Consider the following 24,583-nt stretch of genomic DNA (forward strand, 5'->3'; position numbering starts at 1 on the left):
TGTGTGTGTGTGTAGAGTGGAGTATGTGATGGTGTGTGTGTGTGTAGAGTGGAGTATGTGATGGTGTGTGTGTGTGTGTAGAGTGGAGTATGTGATGGTGTGTGTGTGTAGAGTGGAGTATGTGATGGTGTGTGTGTGTAGAGTGGAGTATGTGATGGGGTGTGTGTGTGTGTAGAGTGGAGTATGTGATGGTGTGTGTGTGTGTGTGTAGAGTGGAGTATGTGATGGTGTGTGTGTGTGTGTAGAGTGAGTATGTGATGGTGTGTGTGTGGTGTGTGTAGAGTGGAGTATGTGATGGGTGTGTGTGTGTGTGTAGAGCGGAGTATGTGATGGGGTGTGTGTGTGTGTAGAGTGGAGTATGTGATGGTGTGTGTGTGTGTGTGTAGAGCGGAGTATGTGATGGGTGTGTGTGTGTGTGTAGAGTGGAGTATGTGATGGTGTGTGTGTGGTGTGTAGAGTGGAGTATGTGATGGTGTGTGTGTGTAGAGTGGAGTATGTGATGGTGTGTGTGTAGAGTGGAGTATGTGATGGTGTGTGTGTGTGTGTAGAGTGGAGTATGTGATGGTGTGTGTGTGTGTAGAGTGGAGTATGTGATGGTGTGTGTGTGTGTGTAGAGTGGAGTATGTGATGGTGTGTGTGGTGTGTAGAGTGGAGTATGTGATGGTGTGTGTGTGTAGAGTGGAGTATGTGATGGTGTGTGTGTGTAGAGTGGAGTATGTGATGGGGGTGTGTGTGTGTAGAGTGGAGTATGTGATGGTGTGTGTGTGTGTAGAGTGGAGTATGTGATGGTGTGTGTGTGTAGAGTGGAGTATGTGATGGTGTGTGTGTGTAGAGTGGAGTATGTGATGGTGTGTGTGTGTGTAGAGTGGAGTATGTGATGGTGTGTGTGTGTGTAGAGTGGAGTATGTGATGGTGTGTGTGTGTGTGTAGAGTGGAGTATGTGATGGGGTGTGTGTGTAGAGTGGAGTATGTGATGGTGTGTGTGTGTGTAGAGTGGAGTAGTGATGGTGTGTGTGTGTGTGTAGAGTGGAGTATGTGATGGGGTGTGTGTGTAGAGTGGAGTATGTGATGGTGTGGTGTGTGTAGAGTGGAGTATGTGATGGTGTGTGTGTGTGTGTAGAGTGGAGTATGTGATGGTGTGTGTGTAGAGTGGAGTATGTGATGGTGTGTGTGTGTGTGTAGAGTGGAGTATGTGATGGGGTGTGTGTGTGTGTAGAGTGGAGTATGTGATTGGTGTGTGTGTGTAGAGTGGAGTATGTGATGGTGTGTGTGTGTAGAGTGGAGTATGTGATGGGGTGTGTGTGTGTGTAGAGTGGAGTATGTGATGGGGTGTGTGTGTGTGTAGAGTGGAGTATGTGATGGTGTGTGTGTGTGTAGAGTGGAGTATGTGATGGGGTGTGTGTGTGTGTAGAGTGGAGTATGTGATGGGGTGTGTGTGTGTGTAGAGTGGAGTATGTGATGGTAGTGTGTGTCGTGTGTAGAGGTGGAGTATGTGATGGTGTGTGTGTGTGTGTAGAGGTGGAGTATGTGATGGTGTGTGTGTGTGTGTAGAGTGGAGTATGTGATGGTGTGTGTGTGTAGAGTGGAGTATGTGATGGTGTGTGTGTGTGTGTAGAGCGGAGTATGTGATGGGGTGTGTGTGTGTAGAGTGGAGTATGTGATGGTGTGTGTGTAGAGTGGAGTATGTGATGGTGTGTGTGTGTAGAGTGGAGTATGTGATGGTGTGTGTGTGTGTGTGTAGAGTGGAGTATGTGATGGTGTGTGTGTGTGTAGAGTGGAGTATGTGATGGTGTGTGTGTGTGTGTAGAGTGGAGTATGTGATGGTGTGTGTGTGTAGAGTGGAGTATGTGATGGTGTGTGTGTAGAGTGGAGTATGTGATGGTGTGTGTGTGTGTGTAGAGTGGAGTATGTGATGGTGTGTGTGTGTAGAGTGGAGTATGTGATGGTGTGTGTGTAGAGTGGAGTATGTGATGGTGTGTGTGTGTAGAGTGGAGTATGTGATGGTGTGTGTGTGTGTGTGTAGAGTGGAGTATGTGATGGTGTGTGTGTGGTGTAGAGTGGAGTATGTGATGGTGTGTGTGTGTGTGTGTAGAGTGGAGTATGTGATGGTGTGTGTGTAGAGTGGAGTATGTGATGGTGTGTGTGTGTAGAGTGGAGTATGTGATGGTGTGTGTGTGTAGAGTGGAGTATGTGATGGTGTGTGTGTGTGTGTAGAGTGGAGTATGTGATGGTGTGTGTGTGTGTGTAGAGTGGAGTATGTGATGGTGTGTGTGTAGAGTGGAGTATGTGATGGTGTGTGTGTAGAGTGGAGTATGTGATGGTGTGTGTGTGTGTGTGTAGAGTGGAGTATGTGATGGTGTGTGTGTGTGTGTAGAGTGGAGTATGTGATGGTGTGTGTGTAGAGTGGAGTATGTGATGGTGTGTGTGTGTGTGTGTAGAGTGGAGTATGTGATGGGGTGTGTGTGTGTGTAGAGTGGAGTATGTGATGGTGTGTGTGTAGAGTGGAGTATGTGATGGTGTGTGTGTGTAGAGTGGAGTATGTGATGGGGTGTGTGTGTGTGTAGAGTGGAGTATGTGATGGTGTGTGTGTGTGTGTAGAGTGGAGTATGTGATGGTGTGTGTGTGTGTGTAGAGTGGAGTATGTGATGGTGTGTGTGTAGATTGGAGTATGTGATGGTGTGTGTGTAGAGTGGAGTATGTGATGGTGTGTGTGTGTAGAGTGGAGTATGTGATGGTGTGTGTGTAGAGTGGAGTATGTGATGGTGTGTGTGTGTAGAGTGGAGTATGTGATGGTGTGTGTGTGTAGATTGGAGTATGTGATGGTGTGTGTGTGTGTGTAGAGTGGAGTATGTGATGGTGTGTGTGTGTGTAGAGTGGAGTATGTGATGGGGTGTGTGTGTGTATGTAGAGTGGAGTATGTGATGGTGTGTGTAGAGTGGAGTATGTGATGGGGTGTGTGTGTGTGTAGAGTGGAGTATGTGATGGGGTGTGTGTGTGTGTAGAGTGGAGTATGTGATGGGGTGTGTGTGTGTGTGTAGAGTGGAGTATGTGATGGTGTGTGTGTGTGTAGAGTGGAGTATGTGATGGGGGGGTGTGTGTAGAGTGGAGTATGTGATGGTGTGTGTGTGTAGAGTGGAGTATGTGATGGTGTGTGTGTGGGTGTAGAGTGGAGTATGTGATGGTGTGTGTGTGTAGAGTGGAGTATGTGATGGTGTGTGTGTGTGTGTGTAGAGTGGAGTATGTGATGGGGGGTGTGTGTAGAGTGGGGTATGTGATGGTGTGTGTGTGTTTAGAGTGGAGTATGTGATGGTGTGTGTGTGTTTAGAGTGGAGTATGTGATGGTGTGTGTGTGTAGAGTGGAGTATGTGATGGTGTGTGTGTGTAGAGTGGAGTATGTGATGGTGTGTGTGTGTGTAGAGTGGAGTATGTGATGGTGTGTGTGTGTGTGTAGAGTGGAGTATGTGATGGTGTGTGTGTGTAGAGTGGAGTATGTGATGGTGTGTGTGTGTGTGTAGAGTGGAGTATGTGATGGTGTGTGTGTGTGTAGAGTGGAGTATGTGATGGTGTGTGTGTGTGTGTAGAGTGGAGTATGTGATGGGGTGTGTGTGTGTAGAGTGGAGTATGTGATTGTGTGTGTGTGTGTGTAGAGTGGAGTATGTGATGGTGTGTGTGTGTGTAGAGTGGAGTATGTGATGGTGTGTGTGTGTGTGTAGAGTAGAGTATGTGATGGTGTGTGTGTGTGTGTAGAGTGGAGTATGTGATGGTGTGTGTGTGTGTAGAGGTGGAGTATGCGATGGTGTGTGTGTGTGTGTAGAGTGGAGTATGTGATGGTGTGTGTGTGTGTGTAGAGTGGAGTATGTGATGGTGTGTGTGTGTGTAGAGGTGGAGTATGTGATGGTGTGTGTGTGTGTGTAGAGTGGAGTATGTGATGGGGTGTGTGTGTGTAGAGTGGAGTATGTGATTGTGTGTGTGTGTGTGTAGAGTGGAGTATGTGATGGTGTGTGTGTGTGTAGAGTGGAGTATGTGATGGTGTGTGTGTGTGTGTAGAGTAGAGTATGTGATGGTGTGTGTGTGTGTGTAGAGTGGAGTATGTGATGGTGTGTGTGTGTGTAGAGGTGGAGTATGCGATGGTGTGTGTGTGTGTGTAGAGTGGAGTATGCGATGGTGTGTGTGTGTGTGTAGAGTGGAGTATGTGATGGTGTGTGTGTGTGTGTAGAGTGGAGTATGCGATGGTGTGTGTGTGTGTAGAGTGGAGTATGTGATGGTGTGTGTGTGTAGAGTGGAGTATGTGATGGTGTGTGTGTGTGTGTAGAGTGGAGTATGTGATGGTGTGTGTGTGTAGAGTGGAGTATGTGATGGTGTGTGTGTGTGTGTAGAGTGGAGTATGTGATGGTGTGTGTGTGTGTAGAGTGGAGTATGTGATGGTGTGTGTGTGTGTGTAGAGTAGAGTATGTGATGGTGTGTGTGTGTGTGTAGAGTGGAGTATGTGATGGTGTGTGTGTGTGTAGAGTGGAGTATGTGATGGTGTGTGTGTGTGTGTAGAGTGGAGTATGTGATGGGGTGTGTGTGTGTAGAGGTGGAGTATGTGATGGTGTGTGTGTGTATAGAGGTGGAGTATGTGATGGTGTGTGTGTGTGTAGAGTGGAGTATGTGATGGTGTGTGTGTGTGTGTAGAGTGGATTTTGTGATGGTGTGTGTGTGTAGAGTGGAGTATGTGATGGTGTGTGTGTGTATAGAGGTGGAGTATGTGATGGTGTGTGTGTGTAGAGTGGAGTATGTGATGGGGTGTGTGTGTGTGTAGAGTGGAGTATGTGATGGGGTGTGTGTGTGTGTAGAGTGGAGTATGTGATGGGGTGTGTGTGTGTGTAGAGTGGAGTGTGAGATGGGGTGTGTGTGTGTGTAGAGTGGAGTGTGAGATGGGGTGTCTGTAAGTGACAGGATAGATAGTGTGAGTGTGTGGGAGGGGTGAAAGGGCCTTGGTGCCCGGGGGTCGCGGCCTGGCTACCATTCAGTGGCAGTCTGGGTGTCCTGGCTCTCCATTGGTGTGGGCTGTACCTTCTGCCTGCAGGGGGGGGGGTTGCCTTCGGGCTCCTGGGGTCTTGGGGCCCGCACTCTGTCTGCCCTGGGGGGGCCTGTGGGCGGGCTTTGCTGGTCCAGGCCTGCTCGGCCCCCCCTCTGCCACCTCCTGGGTGGATGCGTGGCTGGCTCCGGAGTGGGGGGGTTGGGATCTGTGCTTGGGGACGGCCGCCCGCTGCTCGAGCCTCGGGGTTCTCCGGGCCTTCCTCTTGCCTCTGTGTGGGCGGGGTCACATTATGCGGGCGGGGTCACATTGTGTGGGCGGGGCCACATTGGCATGATCTTCTCTGAACACGTTCCACTCTGTATGTTCGGCATGTGACACAGTCACTGAGTCGCCTGCAGGTTTATTTACTAACAACGGCTGGTTTCCTTCCTGTGTGTCTGATCTAGCTTGTGACCTCTGGGTTTTCCTGATAGTTGATGGCTTCGTCCTCCCGCAGGGGGAACAGGACTCCAGTGTGTATAGGTGTATGGATGTGTGTATATATAAGTGGGTGTGTATGTGTGCTTATATACACGCAAATGTATGTAGGTTGTTCTCTTTTTCAATCTTTTTCTTTCTTTCTCTCTTTTTCTCTCTACAAGGTGTTTTCTGTTTTCTCTTCTTTTCGATTCTCTATCTGTCCCTCTTCTGTCCTCTCCGGTCCGGTCCAGCAGTACAAACTTTGTAATACAAACAATTAAATAAATAAATAAATAAATAAATAAAATTAAATTAAAATCCAGAATATTAAGGGGAGCATTATATCTATGATGCTTCCCTTGGCAAATCATTCTGCTGCTTCAATGTTGGACAAGAAAAAAAAAAAAAGAAACCATCCTGAAGACAAGGGGCGGGTTTTACTGTGGACCAATCAGATGGCTGCAATAAAAGCAATGATGAAGCTCGGATGGTTTTAGATTTCTCACCTTGCTCCTCCTCCTCCTCCCTCCTCTTCGGCACGTCGCCTCGGAGCTCCTCCTCCTGCTCTCGGACCTTGTCCACGTTCCTGTAGGTCGTCTGAAAAACACACGGAGGGCGGGGCATGGAGCTGAAGCCTGCCAGACAACACTGAGGGACCACGTTCCTCACCTGCTCGTTGAGATGAGGTGATGCCTCATTGGTGGAGGGGAGGAGCCTGCTGATGAGCTGGCCAATCGTTTTGAAGGTTGGCCTGCATGTGGGTTCCAGACTCCAGCACAGCTTCATCAGGTAATACCTGAGGGGACAGGTGAGCCGCGTGTTAATGTGAATTTCGTCACCAGAAACATAGATGAGCGTCCACTCACATCTGAGCCGGAGCGAAGTCTGGCTGCTCCATGTGGCGGCCATCTTTGATCATCTTGTAAAAGTTAGTATCCACGGCAACGTTAGGGTATGGGCTCCTGCCTGGACAGTTAAATACGGTTTATGTGACGACACAGCGGCTGCTGCTGAGGATCATGGGAAATCTGCAGAGACCAAAGGTTGTTGCCATAGTTACCCAGAGAGAAGATCTCCCACAGCAGGACTCCGTAAGACCAGACGTCGCTCTGCACCGTGTAGACGCACTGGAAGATGCTCTCTGGAGACATCCACTTCACTGGGAGGCGGGCCTGTCACCACACATCAAAGGCTTCAGGCTATCTGATTGGCTGTCAGAGATGACATCATCTGACTTCCTGTAAAGGTGTAGACTCACGTTTCCCTGGACGATGTAGCTGTCGTCTTCCCGAATGTCTCGAGCCAAACCGAAGTCACAAATCTTTGCAACGCGGCGGTCCGTCAGGAGGACGTTCCTCGCTGCCACGTCTCTGTGGATACACTGAGAGACGGACAGGTGGGACAGGTGGGACAGGGAAGACAGGTGGGACAGGTGGGACAGGGAGGACAGGTGGGACAGGTGGGACAGGGAGGACAGGTGGGACAGGTGGGACAGGGAAGACAGGGAGGACAGGTGGGACAGGGAGGACAGGTGGGACAGGTGGGACAGGTGGGACAGGGAAGACAGGTGGGACAGGTGGGACAGGGAAGACAGGGAAGACAGGTGGGACAGGGAGGACAGGTGGGACAGGGAAGACAGGTGGGAATGGGAGGACAGGTGGGACAGGGAAGACAGGGAAGACAGGTGGCACAGGGAGGACAGGTGGGACAGGTGGGACAGGGAAGACAGGTGGGAAAGGTGGGACAGGGAAGACAGGGAGGACAGGTGGGACAGGTGGGACAGGGAAGACAGGGAGGACAGGTGGGACAGGGAAGACAGGTGGGACAGGGAGGACAGGTGGGACAGGGAAGACAGGTGGGACAGGGAGGACAGGTGGGACAGGGAAGACAGGGAAGACAGGTGGCACAGGGAGGACAGGTGGGACAGGTGGGACAGGGAAGACAGGTGGGAAAGGTGGGACAGGGAAGACAGGGAGGACAGGTGGGACAGGGAAGACAGGTGGGACAGGTGGGAAAGGGAGGACAGGTGGGACAGGTGGGACAAGGAAGACAGGTGGGACAGGGAGGACAGGTGGGACAGGGAAGACAGGTGGGACAGGGAGGACAGGTGGGACAGGTGGGACAGGGAAGACAGGTGGGACAGGGAGGACAGGTGGGACAGGTGGGACAGGTGGGACAGGGAGGACAGGTGGGACAGGTGGGACAGGGAAGACAGGGAGGACAGGTGGGACAGGGAAGACAGGTGGGACAGGGAGGACAGGTGGGACAGGTGGGACAGGGAGGACAGGTGGGACAGGGAGGACAGGTGGGACAGGTGGGACAGGGAGGACAGGTGGGACAGGTGGGACAGGGAAGACAGGTGGGACAGGGAGGACAGGTTGGACAGGTGGGACAGGTGGGACAGGGAGGACAGGTGGGACAGGTGGGACAGGGAAGACAGGTGGGACAGGGAGGACAGGTGGGACAGGGAAGACAGGTGGGAAAGGTGGGACAGGTGGGACAGGTGGGACAGGGAAGACAGGTGGGACAGGGAGGACAGGTGGGACAGGTGGGACAGAGAGGACATGTGGGACAGGTGGGACAGGGAGGACAGGTGGGACAGGTGGGACAGGGAAGACAGGGAGGACAGGTGGGACAGGGAAGACAGGTGGGACAGGGAGGACAGGTGGGACAGGGAAGACAGGTGGGACAGGGAAGACAGGTGGGACAGGGAAGACAGGGAAGACAGGTGGGACAGGGAGGACAGGTGGGACAGGTGGGACAGGTGGGACAGGGAAGACAGGTGGGACAGGGAGGACAGGTGGGACAGGTGGGACAGGAAGGACAGGTGGGACAGGTGGGACAGGGAAGACAGGTGGGACAGGGAGGACAGGTGGGACAGGTGGGACAGGGAAGGCAGGGAAGACAGGTGGGACAGGTGGGACAGGGAAGACAGGTGGGACAGGGAGGACAGGTGGGACAGGTGGGACAGGGAAGACAGGGAAGACAGGTGGGACAGGTGGGACAGGGAAGACAGGTGGGACAGGGAGGACAGGTGGGACAGGTGGGACAGGGAAGACAGGGAAGACAGGTGGGACAGGTGGGACAGGGAAGACAGGTGGGACAGGGAGGACAGGGAGAACAGGGAGGACAGGTGGGACAGGGAAGACAGGTGGGACAGGGAGGACAGGTGGGACAGGGAAGACAGGGAAGACAGGTGGCACAGGGAGGACAGGTGGGACAGGTGGGACAGGGAAGACAGGTGGGACAGGGAAGACAGGTGGGACAGGGAGGACAGGTGGGACAGGGAAGACAGGTGGGACAGGGAGGACAGGTGGGACAGGTGGGACAGGGAAGACAGGTGGGAAAGGTGGGACAGGGAGGACAGGTGGGACAGGGAAGACAGGTGGGACAGGTGGGACAGGGAAGGCAGGTGGGAAAGGGAGGACAGGGAGGACAGGTGGGACAGGGAGGACAGGGAAGACAGGTGGGACAGGTGGGACAGGGAGGACAGGTGGGACAGGTGGGACAGGGAAGACAGGTGGGAAAGGTGGGACAGGGAAGACAGGTGGGACAGGGAGGACAGGTGGGACAGGTGGGACAGGGAAGACAGGGAAGACAGGTGGGACAGGTTGGACAGGGAAGACAGGTGGGACAGGTGGGACAGGGAGGACAGGTGGGACAGGGAAGACAGGTGGGACAGGTGGGACAGGTGGGACAGGGAAGACAGGTGGGACAGGTGGGACAGGGAAGGCAGGTGGGACAGGGAAGGCAGGTGGGACAGGGAGGACCGGGAGGACAGGTGGGACAGGGAGGACAGGGAAGACAGGTGGGACAGGTGGGACAGGGAGGACAGGGAGGACAGGTGGGACAGGTGGGACAGGGAAGACAGGTGGGAAAGGTGGGACAGGGAAGACAGGTGGGACAGGGAGGACAGGTGGGACAGGGAAGACAGGTGGGACAGGGAGGACAGGTGGGACAGGTGGGACAGGGAAGACAGGTGGGACAGGTTGGACAGGGAAGACAGGTGGGACAGGTGGGACAGGGAGGACAGGTGGGACAGGTGGGACAGGGAAGGCAGGTGGGACAGGGAGGACAGGGAGGACAGGTGGGACAGGGAAGACAGGTGGGACAGGGAGAACAGGGAGGACAGGTGGGACAGGTGGGACAGGGAGGACAGGGAAGACAGGTGGGACAGGGAGGACAGGTGGGACAGGGAGGACAGGTGGGACAGGGAGGACAGGGAGGACAGGTGGGACAGGTGGGACAGGGAGGACAGGTGGAACAGGGAGGACAGGGAGGACAGGTGGGACAGGGAGGACAGGTGGAACAGGGAGGACAGGTGGGACAGGGAGGACAGGGAGGACAGGGAGGACAGGTGGAACAGGGAGGACAGGGAGGACAGGTGGGACAGGTGGGACAGGGAGGACAGGTGGAACAGGGAGGACAGGTGGGACAGGGAGGACAGGGAGGACAGGGAGGACAGGTGGGACAGGGAGGACAGGGAGGACAGGTGGGACAGGGAGGACAGGGAAGATAGGTGGGACAGGGAAGACAGGTGGGACAGGGAGGACAGGGAGGACAGGTGGGACAGGGAGGACAGGTGGAACAGGGAGGACAGGGAGGACAGGTGGGACAGGGAAGACAGGTGGGACAGGGAGGACAGGTGGGACAGGTGGGACAGGGAAGACAGGGAAGACAGGTGGGACAGGTTGGACAGGGAAGACAGGTGGGACAGGTGGGACAGGGAGGACAGGTGGGGCAGGGAAGACAGGTGGGACAGGTGGGACAGGTGGGACAGGGAAGACAGGTGGGACAGGTGGGACAGGGAAGGCAGGTGGGACAGGGAAGGCAGGTGGGACAGGGAGGACCGGGAGGACAGGTGGGACAGGGAGGACAGGGAAGACAGGTGGGACAGGTGGGACAGGGAGGACAGGGAGGACAGGTGGGACAGGTGGGACAGGGAAGACAGGTGGGAAAGGTGGGACAGGGAAGACAGGTGGGACAGGGAGGACAGGTGGGACAGGGAAGACAGGTGGGACAGGGAGGACAGGTGGGACAGGTGGGACAGGGAAGACAGGTGGGACAGGTTGGACAGGGAAGACAGGTGGGACAGGTGGGACAGGGAGGACAGGTGGGACAGGTGGGACAGGGAAGGCAGGTGGGACAGGGAGGACAGGGAGGACAGGTGGGACAGGGAAGACAGGTGGGACAGGGAGAACAGGGAGGACAGGTGGGACAGGTGGGACAGGGAGGACAGGGAAGACAGGTGGGGCAGGGAGGACAGGTGGGACAGGGAGGACAGGTGGGACAGGGAGGACAGGGAGGACAGGTGGGACAGGTGGGACAGGGAGGACAGGTGGAACAGGGAGGACAGGGAGGACAGGTGGGACAGGGAGGACAGGTGGAACAGGGAGGACAGGTGGGACAGGGAGGACAGGGAGGACAGGGAGGACAGGTGGAACAGGGAGGACAGGGAGGACAGGTGGGACAGGTGGGACAGGGAGGACAGGTGGAACAGGGAGGACAGGTGGGACAGGGAGGACAGGGAGGACAGGGAGGACAGGGAGGACAGGTGGGACAGGGAGGACAGGGAGGACAGGTGGGACAGGGAGGACAGGGAAGATAGGTGGGACAGGGAAGACAGGTGGGACAGGGAGGACAGGGAGGACAGGTGGGACAGGGAGGACAGGTGGAACAGGGAGGACAGGGAGGACAGGTGGGACAGGGAGGACAGGTGGAACAGGGAGGACAGGTGGGACAGGGAGGACAGGGAGGACAGGGAGGACAGGTGGGACAGGGAGGACAGGTGGGACAGGGAAGACAGGTGGAACAGGGAGGACAGGGAGGACAGGTGGGACAGGGAGGACAGGGAGGACAGGTGGGACAGGGAGGACAGGGAAGATAGGTGGGACAGGGAAGACAGGTGGGACAGGGAGGACAGGGAGGACAGGTGGGACAGGGAGGACAGGGAAGATAGGTGGGACAGGGAAGACAGGGAGGACAGGTGGGACAGGGAGGACAGGTGGGACAGGGAGGACAGGGAAGACAGGTGGGACAGGGAAGACAGGGAGGACAGGTGGGACAGGGAGGACAGGTGGGACAGGGAAGACAGGGAGGACAGGGAGGACAGGGAGGACAGGGAGGACAGGGAGGACAGGTGGAACAGGGAGGACAGGTGGAACAGGGAGGACAGGGAGGACAGGGAGGACAGGTGGAACAGGGAGGACAGGTGGAACAGGGAGGACAGGGAGGACAGGGAGGACAGGTGGAACAGGGAGGACAGGTGGAACAGGGAGGACAGGGAGGACAGGGAGGACAGGTGGGACAGGGAGGACAGGTGGAACAGGGAGGACAGGGAGGACAGGTGGGACAGGGAGGACAGGTGGAACAGGGAGGACAGGTGGGACAGGGAGGACAGGGAGGACAGGGAGGACAGGTGGGACAGGGAGGACAGGTGGGACAGGGAAGACAGGTGGAACAGGGAGGACAGGGAGGACAGGTGGGACAGGGAGGACAGGGAGGACAGGTGGGACAGGGAGGACAGGTGGGACAGGGAAGACAGGTGGAACAGGGAGGACAGGGAGGACAGGTGGGACAGGGAGGACAGGGAGGACAGGTGGGACAGGGAGGACAGGGAAGATAGGTGGGACAGGGAAGACAGGTGGGACAGGGAGGACAGGGAGGACAGGTGGGACAGGGAGGACAGGGAAGATAGGTGGGACAGGGAAGACAGGGAGGACAGGTGGGACAGGGAGGACAGGTGGGACAGGGAGGACAGGGAAGACAGGTGGGACAGGGAAGACAGGGAGGACAGGTGGGACAGGGAGGACAGGTGGGACAGGGAAGACAGGGAGGACAGGGAGGACAGGGAGGACAGGGAGGACAGGGAGGACAGGTGGAACAGGGAGGACAGGTGGAACAGGGAGGACAGGGAGGACAGGGAGGACAGGTGGAACAGGGAGGACAGGTGGAACAGGGAGGACAGGGAGGACAGGGAGGACAGGTGGAACAGGGAGGACAGGTGGAACAGGGAGGACAGGGAGGACAGGGAGGACAGGTGGGACAGGGAGGACAGGTGGGACAGGGAGGACAGGGAGGACAGGTGGAACAGGGAGGACAGGTGGAACAGGGAGGACAGGGAGGACAGGTGGAACAGGGAGGACAGGTGGAACAGGGAGGACAGGGAGGACAGGGAGGACAGGGAGGACAGGTGGAACAGGGAGGACAGGTGGGACAGGTGGAACAGGGAGGACAGGGAGGACAGGTGGAACAGGGAGGACAGGGAGGACAGGTGGAACAGGGAGGACAGGGAGGACAGGTGGAACAGGGAGGACAGGGAGGACAGGGAGGACAGGTGGAACAGGGAGGACAGGGAGGACAGGTGGAACAGGGAGGACAGGTGGAACAGGGAGGACAGGTGGAACAGGGAGGACAGGGAGGACAGGGAGGACAGGTGGAACAGGGAGGACAGGTGGAACAGGGAGGACAGGGAGGACAGGTGGAACAGGGAGGACAGGTGGAACAGGGAGGACAGGTGGAACAGGGAGGACAGGGAGAACAGGGAGGACAGGGAGGACAGGTGGAACAGGGAGGACAGGTGGAACAGGGAGGACAGGTGGAACAGGGAGGACAGGTGGAACAGGGAGGACAGGGAGGACAGGTGGGACTTTCTTTCATGTGTGGACCAGGTTCAGTTTATGCATGTGAGGACGGGGGTGTAAGACACATGCAGCTCAGTAGTGAACGCCCGGTGCTTTTATGGTATGTACACACACACACACACACACACACACACACACACACACACACACACACACACACACACACACTGTCTCCATGTTTCCACACATCTTCCTGCTACTATCAACCTGCTGTCCTCACCTCCACCTGAGCTGCATCCCAAACGTCTTCCTGGCTTTATTCCAGTGGAACAAGGCCGACCTGACCCCAAATCAGAGAAGGACTCAGGACTTTCTACTTCAAAAGGAAGTCCATCCAAACATCTCCGACAGAGCTCAATAAAAGCCCTAAAAATCAGATCCATCTTAATCCGGGTAGCCAGACCTCCACGTTAAACCAGGAACCCTGCTGGTTTTATCTTGTTCCTGGTAGGAAATGTTGACACAGACAGACTGTGGCACCCTTTTGAAGTAGGACCCTGGTAAGAGCCTGTTGTCCATTACCCCAGGAGGTCCCTCTGTATCCACAGCACACAAAGACCAGATTCCAGAGCAGGACCTTTAAGCTCTGAACTCTAAAACTGTATAAGATACTGGATGTATCCTCAGCACACCTGGATAAATGGACTCTCCTTCCTTTCTAAATTAATCCAAGACTTTAACCGTTTTTCAGATGTGAAATCCACAGAAATTAACTAATTTCTGTGATTCCTTGGATGGAGCAATGGTACCATCTAGCAGACACCCTGGAACAGGTTGAGATATGCATTTCAGGCTGATTAAATACACCGTGATTAACATTATATGCTGTTGTTATTAACGACTCTGACTCAAAGTAAGAACTTGTTGTGTGGAAATGATTTCTTGACCCACCAGGTCCGTGGAAAGTGAAAATCATCGTTGAAGTGTCTTGTACCTGTTAACAAACCTTTTCCCCTTTTGACAGCAACAAAAAAGTTTTAAGGTTCATGTTTATAAGGATCATTCATACTTCTTCTCATCTATAAATGGATTTTATAGACATGTTTTGAGGTTGGAAAAATGTTAAGTTTAATTCCCCAACAACTCAGTATTTTGACCAAACCTTCAGACCCCATGTCCTGACCCCTGCGCTCTGATTGGATAATCTAAACTCCGCCCCACGCCGGCAAATTTAACTGCAGGTCTTCCCGGAACTCGCTCTCTTTTCTTCGTTCCCTCTTGGTTCTTTTACTCTGCCTTCTTTTTACTCTTGTACTTCATTTTGCTCTTTTTGTCATATTCTTTTTCTTTTGCTCTTCTCTTTTGTTTTTAGTTTAAGCTCTCTGATTGGTGGAAAGTCTGACAGGAAGTGTCTTCATCATCATGTCCAGGTGAAAATAGAGGTCTCTTAGCAACATGGTAGTGATGGTGATGAAGATGTTGGGGGTTTAGGGTTACATGTGTCTGGACTGTTAACCTAGTGGAAATGTGTGCATCTTCTTACATTCCTGGTGGACAGGAAGTCCAAACCCTGAGCCACCTGGTAGGAAAACCTCATCAGGTCCCAAACAGAGAGACTGTCCAACGGGACACCTGAGAGACAGACAGAAGCTACAGGTGATCTCAGGTGCAAGTGGAGGTGGATCCAGACAAGGTTGATGTCTTACCTGGGACAGTTTGTCCCGGGCTCAGAACCGGCTGCATCTCCTGGTACTCTGAACAGCACGAAATCCCGCTGTCACTGCAGCACACGTGATTGGACGTTACACATCAGCTGACCACAAGTGTAGACCCTCACCTGGTGAGCCAGTCAGAGAGGACCTACCTGCGCAGCCTTGCCTGCTGCATCCCCAGGTTCTTATAGAACCCTTCCTCTTCCACCTTATCCAGACTCCACATGGACGCCACAAAGTCCTGGGCGTGAGTCCGCAGGAAGTTGAGAAGGTCGCCATGACTACAGTACTCTGTAATCATGAACATGGGGCCTGGAGGAGGAAGGTGACAGCTGAGACTGATGAACACGGCACAATAAAAACGATGCCATCATTGATCAGGAAAACAGTTCCTCCTATTGATACCCAGTTTTCCAGAAGGTTCAACTGCTGGATCTGCTCGGACCAGATCAGATCCCAATCAGTAGACTCAAGAGCTACCTGACACGTAGCTGGCTGAACCAGATGAAGTTCTGGACTCTACATACCTGAGAGTCCTCAGGGTTCTGACTGGTTCCAGACCAGGTAAACCAGAACTGGAAAACTGACTAGTTTAAAAAAAAGTTAAGACTACTTTCATACTGAATCTGTCTAGTTCCAAATGAGTTCAGACTGGTTTCACAATGGCTTATTTCTAATTCCCAAACCAGTTTTACCAGAACCAGACTGATTTCAGACCAGTTCAGACGAAAACCAGTCTAGATCTGAATCAGTTTTAACTGAATCATACTGGTTTCAGACCATTTCAGACTAAAACCAGTCTAGTTCCAAACCAGTTTTAACTGAATCATACTGGTTTCAGACCAGTTCAGACTAAAACCAGTCTAGTTCCAAACCAGTTTAAACTGAATCATATTGATTCCAGACCAGACGAAAACTAGTCTGGTTCCAAACCAGTTTTAACTGAATCATACTGGTTCCAGACCATTTCAGATGAAAACCAGTCTAGTACCAAACCAGTTTTACCAGAATCAAACTGGTTTCAGACCAGTTCAGACTAAAACCAGTCTAGTTCCAAGCCAGTTTTAACTGAATTAGACTTGTTTTGGACCAGTTCAGACTAAAACCAGTCTGGTTCCAAACCAGTTTTGACTGAATCAAACTGGTTTCAGACCAGTTCAGATGAAAACCAGTCTAGTTCCAAGCCAGTTTTAACTGAATCATACTGGTTTCAGACCAGTTCAGACTAAAACCAGTCTAGTTCCAAACCAGTTTTACCAGAATCAAACTGGTTTCAGACCAGTTCAGACTAAAACCAGTCTAGTTCCAAGCCAGTTTTAACTGAATCATACTGGTTTCAGACCAGTTCAGACTAAAACCAGTCTAGTTCCAAACCAGTTTAAAATGAATCATACTGATTCCAGACCAGACGAACACCAGTCTAGTTCCAAACCAGTTTTACCAGAATCAAACTGGTTTCAGACCAGTTCAGACTAAAACCAGTCTAGTTCCAAACCAGTTTTAACTGAATCATACTGGTTTCAGACCAGTTCAGACTAAAACCAGTCTAGTTCCAAACCAGTTTTGACTGAATCATACTGATTCCAGACCAGTTCAGACTAAAACCAGTCTAGTTCCAAACCAGTTTTAACTTAATTAGACTTGTTTCAGACCAGTTCAGACTAAAACCAGTCTAGTTCCAAACCAGTTTTACCAGAATCAAACTGGTTTCAGACCAGTTCAGACTAAAACCAGTCTAGGGCCAAACCAGTTTTAACTGAATCATACTGGTTTCAGACCAGTTCAGACTAAAACCAGTCTAGTTCCAAACCAGTTTAAACTGAATCATATTGATTCCAGACCAGACGAAAACTAGTCTGGTTCCAAACCAGTTTTAACTGAATCATATTGGTTCCAGACCATTTCAGATGAAAACCAGTCTAGTACCAAACCAGTTTTACCAGAATCAAACTGGTTTCAGACCAGTTCAGACTAAAACCAGTCTAGTTCCAAACCAGTTTTAACTGAATTAGACTTGTTTTGGACCAGTTCAGACTAAAACCAGTCTGGTTCCAAACCAGTTTTACCTGAATCAAACTTGTTTCAGACCAGTTCAGACTAAAACCAGTCTAGTTCCAAACCAGTTTTACCAGAATCAAACTGGTTTCAGACCATTTCAGACTAAAACCAGTCTAGTTCCAAACCAGTTTTACCAGAATCAAACTGGTTTCAGACCAGTTCAGACTAAAACCAGTCTAGTTCCAAGCCAGTTTTAACTGAATCATACTGGTTTCAGACCAGTTCAGACTAAAACCAGTCTAGTTCCAAACCAGTTTAAAATGAATCATACTGATTCCAGACCAGACGAACACCAGTCTAGTTCCAAACCAGTTTTACCAGAATCAAACTGGTTTCAGACCAGTTCAGACTAAAACCAGTCTAGTTCCAAACCAGTTTTAACTGAATCATACTGGTTTCAGACCAGTTCAGACTAAAACCAGTCTAGTTCCAAACCAGTTTTGACTGAATCATACTGATTCCAGACCAGTTCAGACTAAAACCAGTCTAGTTCCAAACCAGTTTTAACTTAATTAGACTTGTTTCAGACCAGTTCAGACTAAAACCAGTCTAGTTCCAAACCAGTTTTACCAGAATCAAACTGGTTTCAGACCAGTTCAGACTAAAAGCAGTCTAGGGCCAAACCAGTTTTAACTGAATCATACTGGTTTCAGACCAGTTCAGACTAAAACCAGTCTAGTTCCAAACCAGTTTAAACTGAATCATATTGATTCCAGACCAGACGAAAACTAGTCTAGTTCCAAACCAGTTTTAACTGAATCATATTGATTCCAGACCAGACGAAAACTAGTCTGGTTCCAAACCAGTTTTAACTGAATCATATTGGTTCCAGACCATTTCAGATGAAAACCAGTCTAGTACCAAACCAGTTTTACCAGAATCAAACTGGTTTCAGACCAGTTCAGACTAAAACCAGTCTAGTTCCAAACCAGTTTTAACTGAATTAGACTTGTTTTGGACCAGTTCAGACTAAAACCAGTCTGGTTCCAAACCAGTTTTACCTGAATCAAACTTGTTTCAGACCAGTTCAGACTAAAACCAGTCTAGTTCCAAACCAGTTTTACCAGAATCAAACTGGTTTCAGACCAGTTCAGACTAAAACCAGTCTAGTTCCAAGCCAGTTTTAACTGAATCATACTGGTTTCAGACCAGTTCAGACTAAAACCAGTCTAGTTCCAAACCAGTTTAAAATGAATCATACTGATTCCAGACCAGACGAACACCAGTCTAGTTCCAAACCAGTTTTACCAGAATCAAACTGGTTTCAGACCAGTTCAGACTAAAACCAGTCTAGTTCCAAACCAGTTTTAACTGAATCATACTGGTTTCAGACCAGTTCAGACTAAAACCAGTCTAGTTCCAAACCAGTTTTGACTGAATCATACTGATTCCAGACCAGTTCAGACTAAAACCAGTCTAGTTCCAAACCAGTTTTAACTTAATTAGACTTGTTTCAGACCAGTTCAGACTAAAACCAGTCTAGTTCCAAACCAGTTTTACCAGAATCAAACTGGTTTCAGACCAGTTCAGACTAAAACCAGTCTAGGGCCAAACCAGTTTTAACTGAATCATACTGGTTTCAGACCAGTTCAGACTAAAACCAGTCTAGTTCCAAACCAGTTTAAACTGAATCATATTGATTCCAGACCAGACGAAAACTAGTCTAGTTCCAAACCAGTTTTAACTGAATCATATTGATTCCAGACCAGACGAAAACTAGTCTGGTTCCAAACCAGTTTTAACTGAATCATATTGGTTCCAGACCATTTCAGATGAAAACCAGTCTAGTACCAAACCAGTTTTACCAGAATCAAACTGGTTTCAGACCAGTTCAGACTAAAACCAGTCTAGTTCCAAACCAGTTTTAACTGAATTAGACTTGTTTTGGACCAGTTCAGACTAAAACCAGTCTGGTTCCAAACCAGTTTTACCTGAATCAAACTTGTTTCAGACCAGTTTTAACTAAAACCAGTCTAGTTCCAAACCAGTTTTACCAGAATCAAACTGGTTTCAGACCATTTCAGACTAAAACCAGTCTAGTTCCAAACCAGTTTTACCAGAATCAAACTGGTTTCAGACCAGTTCAGACTAAAACCAGTCTAGTTCCAAGCCAGTTTTAACTGAATCATACTGGTTTCAGACCAGTTCAGACTAAAACCAGTCTAGTTCCAAACCAGTTTAAAATGAATCATACTGATTCCAGACCAGACGAACACCAGTCTAGTTCCAAACCAGTTTTACCAGAATCAAACTGGTTTCAGACCAGTTCAGACTAAAACCAGTCTAGTTCCAAACCAGTTTTAACTGAATCATACTGGTTTCAGACCAGTTCAGACTAAAACCAGTCTAGTTCCAAACCAGTTTTGACTGAATCATACTGATTCCAGACCAGTTCAGACTAAAACCAGTCTAGTTCCAAACCAGTTTTAACTTAATTAGACTTGTTTCAGACCAGTTCAGACTAAAACCAGTCTAGTTCCAAACCAGTTTTACCAGAATCAAACTGGTTTCAGACCAGTTCAGACTAAAAGCAGTCTAGGGCCAAACCAGTTTTAACTGAATCATACTGGTTTCAGACCAGTTCAGACTAAAACCAGTCTAGTTCCAAACCAGTTTAAACTGAATCATATTGATTCCAGACCAGACGAAAACTAGTCTAGTTCCAAACCAGTTTTAACTGAATCATATTGATTCCAGACCAGACGAAAACTAGTCTGGTTCCAAACCAGTTTTAACTGAATCATATTGGTTCCAGACCATTTCAGATGAAAACCAGTCTAGTACCAAACCAGTTTTACCAGAATCAAACTGGTTTCAGACCAGTTCAGACTAAAACCAGTCTAGTTCCAAACCAGTTTTAACTGAATTAGACTTGTTTTGGACCAGTTCAGACTAAAACCAGTCTGGTTCCAAACCAGTTTTACCAGAATCAAACTGGTTTCAGACCAGTTCAGACTAAAACCAGTCTAGTTCCAAACCAGTTTTACCAGAATCAAACTGGTTTCAGACCATTTCAGACTAAAACCAGTCTAGTTCCAAACCAGTTTTACCAGAATCAAACTGGTTTCAGACCAGTTCAGACTAAAACCAGTCTAGATCCAAGCCAGTTTTAACTGAATCATACTGGTTTCAGACCAGTTCAGACTAAAACCAGTCTAGTTCCAAACCAGTTTAAAATGAATCATACTGATTCCAGACCAGACGAACACCAGTCTAGTTCCAAACCAGTTTTACCAGAATCAAACTGGTTTCAGACCAGTTCAGACTAAAACCAGTCTAGTTCCAAACCAGTTTTAACTGAATCATACTGGTTTCAGACCAGTTCAGACTAAAACCAGTCTAGTTCCAAACCAGTTTTGACTGAATCATACTGATTCCAGACCAGTTCAGACTAAAACCAGTCTAGTTCCAAACCAGTTTTAACTTAATTAGACTTGTTTCAGACCAGTTCAGACTAAAACCAGTCTAGTTCCAAACCAGTTTTACCAGAATCAAACTGGTTTCAGACCAGTTCAGACTAAAACCAGTCTAGGGCCAAACCAGTTTTAACTGAATCATACTGGTTTCAGACCAGTTCAGACTAAAACCAGTCTAGTTCCAAACCAGTTTATACTGAATCATACTGGTTTCAGACCATTTCAGAAAAAAAACAGTCTAGTTCCAAACCAGTTTAAACTGAATCATATTGATTCCAGACCAGACGAAAACTAGTCTGGTTCCAAACCAGTTTTAACTGAATCATATTGGTTCCAGACCATTTCAGATGAAAACCAGTCTAGTACCAAACCAGTTTTACCAGAATCAAACTGGTTTCAGACCAGTTCAGACTAAAACCAGTCTAGTTCCAAACCAGTTTTAACTGAATTAGACTTGTTTTGGACCAGTTCAGACTAAAACCAGTCTGGTTCCAAACCAGTTTTACCTGAATCAAACTTGTTTCAGACCAGTTCAGACTAAAACCAGTCTAGTTCCAAACCAGTCTTACCAGAATCAAACTGGTTTCAGACCATTTCAGACTAAAACCAGTCTAGTTCCAAACCAGTTTTAACTGAATCAAACTGGTTCCAGACCAGTTCAGACTAAAACCAGTCTAGTTCCAAACCAGTTTTACCAGAATCAAACTGGTTTCAGACCAGTTCAGACTAAAACCAGTCTAGTTCCAAGCCAGTTTTAACTGAATCATACTGGTTTCAGACCAGTTCAGACTAAAACCAGTCTAGTTCCAAACCAGTTTAAAATGAATCATACTGATTCCAGACCAGACGAACACCAGTCTAGTTCCAAACCAGTTTTACCAGAATCAAACTGGTTTCAGACCAGTTCAGACTAAAACCAGTCTAGTTCCAAACCAGTTTTAACTGAATCATACTGGTTTCAGACCAGTTCAGACTAAAACCAGTCTAGTTCCAAACCAGTTTTGACTGAATCATACTGATTCCAGACCAGTTCAGACTAAAACCAGTCTAGTTCCAAACCAGTTTTACCAGAATCAAACTGGTTTCAGACCAGTTCAGACTAAAACCAGTCTAGGGCCAAACCAGTTTTAACTGAATCATACTGGTTTCAGACCAGTTCAGACTAAAACCAGTCTAGTTCCAAACCAGTTTATACTGAATCATACTGGTTTCAGACCATTTCAGAAAAAAAACAGTCTAGTTCCAAACCAGTTTAAACTGAATCATACTGATTCCGGACCAGACGAAAACTAGTCTGGTTCCACACCAATTTTAACTGAATCAAACTGATTCCAGACCAGACGAAAACCAGTGTAGTGGCAAACCAGTTTTAACTGAATCATACTGGTTTCAGACCAGTTCAGACTAAAACCAGTCTAGTTCAAAACCAGTTTTACCAGAATCAAACTGGTTTCAGACCAGTTCAGACGAAAACTAGTCTGGTTCCAAACCAGTTTATACTGAATCATACTGATTCCAGACCAGTTCAGACTAAAACCAGTCTAGTTCCAAACCAGTTTTACCAGAATCAAACTGGTTTCAGACCAGTTCAGACTAAAACCAGTCTAGTTCCAAACCAGTTTATACTGAATCTTACTGATTCCAGACCAGACTAAAACCAGTCTAGTTCCAAACCAGTTTTAACTGAATCATACTGGTTTTAGACCATTTCAGAAAAAAACCAGTCTAGTTCCAAACCAGTTTTAACTGAATCAGACTGGTTTCAGACCAGTTCAGACTAAAACCAGTCTAGTTCCAAACCAGTTTTAACTGAATCAAACTGGTTCCAGACCAGTTCAGACTAAAACCAGTCTAGTTCCAAACCAGTTTTACCAGAATCAAACTGGTTTCAGACCAGTTCAGACTAAAACCAGTCTAGTTCCAAGCCAGTTTTAACTGAATCATACTGGTTTCAGACCAGTTCAGACTAAAACCAGTCTAGTTCCAAACCAATTTAAAATGAATCATACTGATTCCAGACCAGACGAAAACCAGTCTAGTTCCAAACCAGTTTTGACTGAATCATACTGATTCCAGACCAGTTCAGACTAAAATCAGTCTAGTTCAAAACCAGTTTTACCAGAATCAAACTGGTTTCAGACCAGTTCAGACTAAAACCAGTCTAGTTCCAAACCAGTTTAAAATGAATCATACTGATTCCAGACCAGACGAACACCAGTCTAGTTCCAAACCAGTTTTACCAGAATCAAACTGGTTTCAGACCAGTTCAGACTAAAACCAGTCTAGTTCCAAACCAGTTTTAACTGAATCATACTGGTTTCAGACCAGTTCAGACTAAAACCAGTCTAGTTCCAAACCAGTTTTGACTGAATCATACTGATTCCAGACCAGTTCAGACTAAAACCAGTCTAGTTCCAAACCAGTTTTACCAGAATCAAACTGGTTTCAGACCAGTTCAGACTAAAACCAGTCTAGGGCCAAACCAGTTTTAACTGAATCATACTGGTTTCAGACCAGTTCAGACTAAAACCAGTCTAGTTCCAAACCAGTTTATACTGAATCATACTGGTTTCAGACCATTTCAGAAAAAAAACAGTCTAGTTCCAAACCAGTTTAAACTGAATCATACTGATTCCGGACCAGACGAAAACTAGTCTGGTTCCACACCAATTTTAACTGAATCAAACTGATTCCAGACCAGACGAAAACCAGTGTAGTGGCAAACCAGTTTTAACTGAATCATACTGGTTTCAGACCAGTTCAGACTAAAACCAGTCTAGTTCAAAACCAGTTTTACCAGAATCAAACTGGTTTCAGACCAGTTCAGACGAAAACTAGTCTGGTTCCAAACCAGTTTATACTGAATCATACTGATTCCAGACCAGTTCAGACTAAAACCAGTCTAGTTCCAAACCAGTTTTACCAGAATCAAACTGGTTTCAGACCAGTTCAGACTAAAACCAGTCTAGTTCCAAACCAGTTTATACTGAATCTTACTGATTCCAGACCAGACTAAAACCAGTCTAGTTCCAAACCAGTTTTAACTGAATCATACTGGTTTTAGACCATTTCAGAAAAAAACCAGTCTAGTTCCAAACCAGTTTTAACTGAATCAGACTGGTTTCAGACCAGTTCAGACTAAAACCAGTCTAGTTCCAAACCAGTTTTAACTGAATCAAACTGGTTCCAGACCAGTTCAGACTAAAACCAGTCTAGTTCCAAACCAGTTTTACCAGAATCAAACTGGTTTCAGACCAGTTCAGACTAAAACCAGTCTAGTTCCAAGCCAGTTTTAACTGAATCATACTGGTTTCAGACCAGTTCAGACTAAAACCAGTCTAGTTCCAAACCAATTTAAAATGAATCATACTGATTCCAGACCAGACGAAAACCAGTCTAGTTCCAAACCAGTTTTGACTGAATCATACTGATTCCAGACCAGTTCAGACTAAAATCAGTCTAGTTCAAAACCAGTTTTACCAGAATCAAACTGGTTTCAGACCAGTTCAGACGAAAACTAGTCTGGTTCCAAACCAGTTTATACTGAATCATACTGATTCCAGACCAGTTCAGACTAAAACCAGTCTAGTTCCAAACCAGTTTTAACTGAATCATACTGATTCCAGACCAGTTCAGACTAAAACCAGTCTAATTCCAAACCAGTTTTACCAGAATCAAACTGGTTTCAGACCAGTTCAGACTAAAACCAGTCTAGGGCCAAACCAGTTTAAAATGAATTATACTGATTCCAGACCAGACGAAAACCAGTCTAGTTCCAAACCAGTTTTACCAGAATCAAACTGGTTTCAGACCAGTTCAGACTAAAACCAGTCTAGTTCCAAACCAGTTTTAACTGAATCATACTGGTTTCAGACCAGTTCAGACTAAAACCTGTCTAGTTCCAAACCAGTTTTAACTGAATCATACTGGTTTCAGACCAGTTCAGACTAAAACCAGTCTAGTTCCAAACCAGTTTTAACTGAATCAAACTGGTTTCAGACCAGTTCAGACTAAAACCAGTCTAGTTCCAAACCAGTTTAAACTGAATCATAATGATTCCAGACCAGACGAAAACTAGTCTGGTTCCAAACCAGTTTTAACTGAATCATACTGATTCCAGACCAGACGAAAACTAGTCTAGTTCCAAACCAGTTTATACTGAATCATACTGATTCCAGACCAGTTCAGACGAAAACCAGTCTAGTGGCAAACCAGTTTTAACTGAATCATACTGGTTTCAGACCAGTTCAGACTAAAACCAGTCTAGTTCAAAACCAGTTTTACCAGAATCAAACTGGTTTCAGACCAGTTCAGACTAAAACCAGTCTAGTT

General features: G+C 48.6%; 1 protein-coding gene across 1 annotated transcript in view; it reads right to left on the bottom strand.

The window, feature by feature from the left end:
• The window catches only part of csf1rb (colony stimulating factor 1 receptor, b), a gene marked incomplete at its 5' end in the record, with an annotated part of 91,333 nt that overhangs the window by 4,716 nt on the left and 62,034 nt on the right, over nucleotides 1-24,583 (bottom strand). The window contains 8 exons of the mRNA XM_079247505.1: nucleotides 5,989-6,079; nucleotides 6,152-6,278; nucleotides 6,349-6,448; nucleotides 6,543-6,654; nucleotides 6,741-6,863; nucleotides 14,609-14,697; nucleotides 14,772-14,845; nucleotides 14,930-15,089. Of these exons, the coding sequence (XP_079103631.1) occupies nucleotides 5,989-6,079; nucleotides 6,152-6,278; nucleotides 6,349-6,448; nucleotides 6,543-6,654; nucleotides 6,741-6,863; nucleotides 14,609-14,697; nucleotides 14,772-14,845; nucleotides 14,930-15,089 (876 nt within the window). The remainder of the gene's footprint in view (nucleotides 1-5,988; nucleotides 6,080-6,151; nucleotides 6,279-6,348; nucleotides 6,449-6,542; nucleotides 6,655-6,740; nucleotides 6,864-14,608; nucleotides 14,698-14,771; nucleotides 14,846-14,929; nucleotides 15,090-24,583) is intronic.

The sequence above is a fragment of the Telmatherina bonti genome (assembly GCF_933228915.1).
Source record: "Telmatherina bonti genome assembly, chromosome: 10".
NCBI lineage: Eukaryota > Metazoa > Chordata > Actinopteri > Atheriniformes > Telmatherinidae > Telmatherina > Telmatherina bonti.